Here is an 8659-nt window from a genome sequence, read left to right on the forward strand (position 1 = left end):
GTGTCCATACACATGGTAAGAAAGAATGTGTCTTGGCTGCTTTGGGACTGTATACAATAATTTCAATTAGAGGGTTCTCAAAATGTCTCTGTTAAAAAAGGTTTCCTGCAAAATGAATCATCTGCTGTGTGTCTTGACTCTTCCAGAGTTCCTCTGCATGACTTGGGGATTTATCTGAATAAATTACCCCTGCCTTTTGAATTATTAATCTTGGCTGCATGATATGCAAATCAGACTGCCCTGGCCATGTCTAGCGACACAGCACTGGGTCAGAAGCTGTCTCCAGCTCCTGGCAGGGCTTCTGTCAAGAGAGAGGCCGTCAGCAGAATGGTAAGGGACTCTACAGCCCCTGGCTCCCCGACACACTAAGGGAGGGCAGGCTTTCTGGTGAGGGTTACTTTTCAAAGTGGCCTGTGACCTGAAGGGTGCTCAGGGAACTGCTCTTAAGCAAAGGTGAAGAAGCAAAGGGACAAGACTGTCGCATCTACTTTCTATGGCTTTAAATGCACTGATTTAATGGCTAAATACTACATCTATTTTACTCTAAGAGGTCTGCTGTATTTGATAATGTCTCAAAAAATAATTACAAAGATTTGAATAAATACAAGTATTTACAGAAAGGGGGAACAATCTTTTATCATGAAAAATAATTTACAATGTAAATTTAAAGAAAAATATAATCATTACAAACTTTAAATTTTGTGTTTACATGTAGCAAAATGAGTATATATAAGAGTAAGATATACTAAAGAAAATGGTGGGTTGCAAAAGCAATTGCTTTGGAATGTTACTCACCAGAACATTCTAAACTGTATAATCTATTCTCTAACCATTTAATGAAAAATGTGACTACTTGATACAAACCAGAATTTTTAATGCTTTGGTGTTATTTGTGGAATAGAGAAAAATAAAGCAATTAATAAGTAACAAATGCTTGTGTTTTTATACATACAAAGACAGTTCCATTTGCGTTGTTTAGTAATGAAAGTAGCTTGTTGTAATGTCTTCCTGACGATGCAACTTTCCAGGGTCAGCTGAAATTTTAATTTCTGTTAGGCTCTCTGTAACGATCAAGGATATAGAATAACATCTTTATTAGAATAAGGGGATTTTTATTAATGTCAAATTTCAAAACTTCTAGTAAAGAACACACATTATTTTCACATTTAAGAGTACTGATTTTATAATGAATTTTCTATCATTTCAAAATAAAAGTGAGTGTTAGCAATTTTCTCATTTGAGTGCACTCAGTTTGTTTGTGGCTTATTAGCTCTAGCAGACGTTACGTGTGGGGGCTAGGAACTAGCGATTGCACGTCAATGGTCAATGTGTTTCTTAAAGAAAATGCTGTGCCAATAGTTCACCCTGAGAAGCAACAGCATGTTAGTCAGCACGCCCACTGCCTAAAAACAGGATGGCTTCCGGGAAATGGGAGAGAGGCGAGTAATACTCCACGGGAAATGCCCCCTTGCATTGGGAGTTTTGCTTAAATGAACACACGTTACTTCCATAATTTATATAATTATGTGGTAACAAACACATTCTCCTATGTACCCAGCACTGAATTTGGAACACAATGTTCTCAAAATAGTGTGTCCTCATGAAGTTAAGGCAACTTACATGTATTGCACAGCCTATCTCTAGAAAACCATACCTGCTAGTGCTGTGCCTGTGGAAAGGGCTATAAAAATACTAGAACTGATTGGTTTCAAAATTTCCTTGACTTTTTGCTATTTGTATTCACTGTATTACACAATTAATTTGCACTTTATCCACATACTTTATGTTTTTGTTTAATTCATTCTTGTCCTTTAGATTATAATTATCCTTTATATATCCTTTATATTATATATATATATATATATATATATATATATATCCTTTAGATTATAATTGTCCTTTTTTTGGTTTGCTTGTTTGTGTTTTGCTTTTGTACTCTCTTTCAAATTCATGGCCTCTTTTTTTCATTAATTGCTGTTACATGCATATAAATATGTACATGCATATATACACATAAATACAATCTATTCAGTCCATATAACGTTATTTACAAAACACCTCCTGTAACAAAGGATTTTTTTTTCTTTCAAAACAAAAAATTTCTAAGAGGAAATTGTGGAAGAGGGCAGGCAGGAAGACTGTAAGGTTGTAAGATCAGGGAGCTTCCTGTGAGTTGTGTCTCCTAGTAATGACAGACGCTGCAAACACAAATCGCACCAACATGGCTGCCCAAACTGAGCTGAACAAAGACAACAACAATAAACATGCTGAAGCAGGTGGGGGAAAGACCACGAGGTCTCAACCCCAACAGGGAACTACAGCCAACTAAGGAATGCAGAGAGTGGGAGCAATAGTCTTATCCCGGAAAGAGCAACTGCTTATCCAAAACCACACAGTCAACCTGAAAATAAACACTTTCAAAGTTAGGATGTTGTAGTGGAGGGTGTTTGTTCTTAAAGCAAGATTTGCTCTAGGAGAAGCTCTACAAAGGTATGGATTAATAAATGAAAGTCATCAATTAATTTAGCCATTTATTTTCTTTAGCTGGCCCTGGAATTCTCTGTTTTTACTAAACCCTCAGTCTTCAGGCTCTCTGGATTACTAGAAAACCCAATTCTCCATCACTTCACCTTGGCTCCTGACTTGCAGATTGGTAGCTCCTGGCAGCCGGGCATCTAGTTGCGTATGTCTTCGTGGATACATTTTCCATTTAATTTTGTGATCCATACAAATTACACAAACCTGTGGCACTTCCTCAACGTAAATGGCATCCGGTATAATCAGAGAGAGATATAGAGGAAATTCAGAATAAAATAAATGGGTTTCTTAGCTTGAAGGAAACTTTTCTTTGTCTTAATTTTCATTTAATGTATGTACCAATGCTTCAGTATTTCCCACATGACCTAAAGATCACAAACTGAGTCTTGGAGATCTCCAGCATTGAAGTCTAGACAAACAAGGATTAGGGACAAAAAAAAATATTGGCAGATAAAGAAAAGGAGGAAGAGTCTATAGTGTTCTAGAAGTCAAGGAGAAAAAGGCATCCACACTGATGGCACTGAGAGCTGCAGCAATGGGTCTAACAGTGAGAAGTGTTTGCCATCTAAGGAGCTATGCATGTTAGTTTTTTTAGAAACCCATGTCCCCCTCTACCTTTTTTTACTTGTTTATGTTTTTGAAAATTTCACACAAGTACTATATTTACATCATTTCCTCCTTTGTCTTCCTCCCATCCAACTTCTCCTGTGTTCTTCTACTCCTCAAAATTTTCTGTAACTTTTGTTACAGACAGGCATGCATGTACACAGAGAGACACATATTTAATAAATACGTACGTACATAATGTACAAGTATAAACAACCCACCATGAAGCCCATCTAGTGCTGCTTGTAGACACACATGCTCAGCAGTGATCACTTGGGATTCAATAACATCAGGGGCTCATGCCTAGAGATAACTGATTTTCCCCTCTCCATCTCGGTGAGCTCAGGGGTAAAGGCAGCTGTCTGATGGTTGTGGTGAGCAGGGTGGAGTAGCTGGAAAGGAAGTCTGGAAACTGAAAGAAACATGGAATTGAGAAACGTAATAAGGGCTTCCATTCTCTACAAAGGAATTAAAAGTGAAAACACAAGGCTGAGCTCTCCGGCTGTTTGTGGGAGCATCAGACAGCGACGTGCAAGCATGAAGACCTGAAGTGAATGCCCAGTGCCCATGTTAAACAGGGGGGTGGGGCATGGACAATCCCAAGTTTGGAGAGGCAGAGACAAGAGGATCCCTGATGCTATTTAAACAATTGTCGTAGTTGACTGGCGAGCTTCCAGTGCAGAGAGAAAGCCTGGCTCGAACAGTCAAGTGGTGAGTGAAGAAATATATGCCATCCTCTGGTTTCCACATGTACAAATACCCGTGTGAACACAGATGCACTCATACACATGCATGTAGACACACCTCATAAGAGCAACGATAAAATACTGAAGTTATCTACAAACTTGGGATGGAATTTCACAAATAAAACACTGCCAAAATACCAGAAACCAACTTCAATGAAATCTGAATTTGACAAAAGTAGATATATTTTCTGTGTATCTTTCTCATAGAAAGCTTCGCTGAAATAGGTCAGGGTATTTGTATTTGTAATGAAATAATTCTTTCACTGTAACTAATTTTATTTTCAAACTTGTTTTTTCTATTAGAAATAATTAGGATCCAATATTTTAAAGTCTCAACATACTTTCAGATGATTCAAGTCTTTGCAATATTCTAACTCCAATGTAGCCTTATTGCCAGAGAATGAAGACAAGTTATCAAAATATTTGAAGTTTGAATTCGTATTCAGAGAGTCTTACTACTATGTTTTATTAGTTGGTGTGGTGGTTACTTTTAAAAGCCAATGTGACATGACCTAGAGTTACCTGGACACAGATTCTCAATGAGAGACTGTCTATATTATCTGTGGGCGTGTTTGTGGGAGATTGTCCTAATTAAGGGATGTTGGAAACCCAGCCCACCATGGTCAGTGCCATTTCTTAAACAAATGCCTGAGCTGTAAAATATGTGGAGAAATCCAGCTGAGACAATGAGTACGCATGCATTCATTTCACTGTACTCTTGTCTGCGAATGTGATGTCGTTAGAAGGCTTCCACGCCTTGATGGACTGGGAACTGGAACTGTGAGCTACAATAAACTCTCCCTAAGTGACTTTTTGTCGGGGCATGTTATTTCAGCATCAGACATGAAACTAGAAACGTTAGGAAGGTGGTCTCTGCGAGGACTAAGTCTGGATATGGTGTTCTCAAAATTCGGATGCTGGGACCTAATTGTAGGGAACGGTAGAGCTTCTGTGAATGCAGAGGGCTTTGTCCTCCTGATGCAGATCATGGCTTTGTAACAGAGGACGAAGGGATCTGATGTGCTCTTGCCCTTGCCGGGAGAATAGCGTGACTCGCCCCCAGACAGTGAATCTGCTTGCACTTTCGTCTTACTTCCCTAACTGTGTGAGGAAGTAAAATAGTTCTATGATTTCTAGATTGCCCATCACAAGATATACCGGTCTAGCCACTGGAATTGACGGCTAAAATGGGGCAATACTGAAGCATGTCCACTTCAGTGGAATCGTGTCTCAGATGGTTCTACTACCATCCCCTACTTCATATTTTTATTAATATTAAATGAAGCCATCCTTGGAAAGAGGTGAACACAGTGCCTGGTTACACTGTTAGCTTTCAAGACATTGCGGCCATCATTATTATTTCTAAGGTTTTCAGTATCCTGTTTTAAATCTTAAGACACTATATTTTAAGGTGGACTAAGTAATCTGTTCTAAGTTCAATAAAATAAGAAAAATTGTTTACTACGTACAACCAGCTAAAAACTATTTAAAAAGACAACAGTATCTAACAACCCTATTCCCTTTCCTGGGTTAGAGCTCAATTCAGTTTTACTCAGCAGAATGTATAAGGATCTGTGTCTGGCCCTGAAGATACAAAGATGAGCTGGAGTCCTCTCCTTGCTTATTTGGTCGCTTTCCTGTTTTTAAGCCCACTTTTTATTTCTATGCTGAGCTCTGGCACATGTTGCTCCTCTGTCTGGAAACAACTCTTCTTTAGGTAAAGATCTGGTTCTTATTTCCAGACAGTGAGCGACACTCCATCCCCAAACTTGCTCACATTTTTATTGTACTTACTATTTTTATCTATCTATCTATCTATCTATCTATCTATCTATCTATCTATCTATCTATCTATCATCTATCTATGTGTGTGCACAGTTGTGCTTGAGTATGCACATGTGTACATGAGCAAGTATAGGTGTGGAGGTGAGAGAACAAACTTCAGGAGTCATTTTTCTTCTTCTAACATTTTAATTATTACCTGCTTTAATTCATATCTCTAACACAGCATCCTGTATATTTTTCCCTGCTTCTTCCTAGGAAATCATCCATTGCCTGTCATTAGCCACTCTGCTTTCTTCTTTGCTATCACACCCAGTGATAAGGATGCAGTTTGAAGATGCTCAATGAAGCCTTGATGAAATAATATAGTCACATGCTCATGTAATGTATGTGTTTGTATAGAATGTGCTAATGTCTATAAACATGTGTTTTTTTGAGACAGGGTCTCACTGCATAGCCTTGGCTAGTCTGAAATTCACTATGTAGACTAGGTTGTCCTGGAACTCAAAAAGATCTGCTTGCCTCTGCTTTCCCAGCCCTGGTATTAAAGGCATACCTCAGCATAAATGACTAATGTATGTATTCTTCATCAGCTCTCCACAGTTAAGTGTTAGGTTGTTCAATTACTGTTCCACCATTTGTCCTTGGACACAGTCTAGTGCTGAATCTTATATTTCCTTTCTGCTTTAGTCACAGAACACATCTTGTCAGAACTGGCTGGCCGCAGAGAGCATCTTGAAAAAGTACTACCTCTCCACATTTTACGGGATTGAGTTCGTTGTCGGGATGCTCGGGAACATCACAGTGGTGTTCGGCTACCTCTTCTGCCTGAAGAACTGGAACAGCAGCAACGTGTATCTCTTTAACCTCTCCATCTCTGACTTTGCTTTCTTGTGCACACTTCCCATGCTGATAAGGAGCTACGCCAATGAGAACTGGATCTATGGAGATGTTCTCTGCATAGGCAACCGCTATGTGCTTCACGCCAACCTGTACACCAGCATCCTCTTTCTCACTTTTATCAGCATCGATAGATACCTGCTCATGAAGCACCCTTTCCGAGAACACATTCTGCAAAAGAAGGAGTTTGCCGTTTTAATCTCTTTAGCTGTCTGGGTCCTGGTGACCTTAGAAGTCCTACCCATATTCCCTTTCATCAACTCAGAAGGGACAGACAAGGACACCAGCTGCAGAGACTATGCAAGCTCTGGAACTCCTAAGTACAGTCTCATTTACAGCCTGTGCCTGACTTTGTTGGGCTTCCTCATTCCTCTCGCTGTGATGTGCTTCTTCTATTACAAGATGGTAGTCTTCCTAAAGAGGAGGAGCCAGCAGCAGGTGACTGCCGTGCCCCTGGACAAGCCTCTGCGCCTGGTGGTCCTGGCGGTGGCCATCTTCTCTGTACTCTTCACACCCTACCATATCATGCGCAATGTGAGGATCGCCTCGCGCCTGGATAGCTGGCCAGAGGGATGTTCGAAGGAAGTCATCAACTCCTTATACATTGTGACCCGGCCTCTGGCTTTTCTGAACAGTGCCATCAACCCCATCTTCTACTTTCTCATGGGAGACCACTTCAGAGAGATGCTGATTAATAAGCTGAGACAGTACTTCAAGTCTCTTACGTCCTTCAGGTCATGAGCTGCTGAGTGCCAGTCTTCACTCAGCCAAATGGCTCTGCAGCTGAGTAAGCACCAAGTAAACCACAGTCTCCAGGGTTTAGCTCCCTGCCACACACAATGCTGAAGTGGAAACTGTGCCTGGACACCCAACTAGTCTGGTTGAATAGGTACATATATACCAGAGGGGCAACTGTCTGTCCTTCTTTCGGGTTGTACTCAAAATATGGGAAAATGTGCATTAAAAAGTATTGATACCATCACCTAAGAACTGAAGAAGGTGAACTAATGGTGTCAATGCTTGGGCACGTAAGAGCCAAAACCTTGGAACTTTTAAGAACTTTTCTATCAGTGTAAAAGGAATAAAAGATGATAGATAGATAGATAGATAGATAGATAGATAGATAGATAGATAGATAGATAATCATGCTGCATTCATTGCATAATTGGCCAGGTGATAAACATGTTTAGAAAATATTCTCTGCTATTTTTATTCTTGCAATATGAAAACATTATGTGAAAAATAAATAGAACTCAATATACACCATTAACTGTTATTTTTGGAAGTTATTTTCTTGAAAAATGTAAATAACAACAAAGCTTAGTAAAGCAATATAATCAGTTTTTCTGTACTGATCATGAACTGTACTTTATCATTAATGTACCATTACTTTTCTTTTAGATGGGCTGTAGCAAATAAGGATCTTAGTTAGTGGGATGTAAAATGTTCAACGATAGGTATGTTCTAATTTGGCTCTCACGAAATTTGTCCATGATGAAAGTCCATAGTCAATTTACTCAAATATTGAAGACACATGTGATGAACAGATTCAGAAATTCCACCATTATAGAACTCTACATATGTTGGAAACTCACAGCAAAATAAAGCACACCAAGATGAGTTCACTGTTTCTCTGACGAGCATGTTGTCTGGAATGTTTGATGTCACGATCTGATGTCCAAAACACAGAAATATAGTAAAAGTCCCCTCCACTTCCATCGTCCTGAAGCAAAGAACTTTAAAGCACATTATTGGGGCCGGAGCATAGTATGAAGAGCACTTGCTGCTCTTGCAGAGGTTTCAGTTCAGTTCCCAACACCCAACACTGAGCAGCTCCCAGCTCCCTGTAACTCCAGCTCCGTGGGAGCCAATGCCACATTCTGTGTTCCTTGAGCACACCTGCCTGCACTTGCTTCACCTACAAACAAGCAGGCACGTGCATACTCAATAAATACATCTATCAAAGAAAACCAAATGATTAATTTCAGAACCTAGCAAACAAGTGGCAAGGAGCTATCCATTCCATGTTCATTGGGTAGTTTCCTTGAACGTAGCCCTGCGCCCGTGTGAAATGTCTGAGGGTTATT

General features: G+C 39.7%; 1 protein-coding gene across 1 annotated transcript; it reads left to right on the forward strand.

Annotated features, from left to right (window-relative positions):
- The first annotated feature begins 247 nt into the window (after nucleotides 1-247).
- Nucleotides 248-8182, forward strand: Sucnr1 (succinate receptor 1). The gene is made up of 2 exons (XM_075950664.1): nucleotides 248-330; nucleotides 6363-8182. The coding sequence occupies exons 1-2, from the start codon at nucleotides 328-330 to the stop codon at nucleotides 7311-7313; spliced, it is 954 nt and encodes a 317-aa protein (XP_075806779.1). The 5' UTR covers nucleotides 248-327; the 3' UTR covers nucleotides 7314-8182.
- The last annotated feature ends 477 nt before the right edge of the window (nucleotides 8183-8659 follow it).

The sequence above is a fragment of the Microtus pennsylvanicus genome, chromosome 16 (assembly GCF_037038515.1).
Source record: "Microtus pennsylvanicus isolate mMicPen1 chromosome 16, mMicPen1.hap1, whole genome shotgun sequence".
Taxonomy (NCBI): Eukaryota; Metazoa; Chordata; class Mammalia; order Rodentia; family Cricetidae; genus Microtus; species Microtus pennsylvanicus.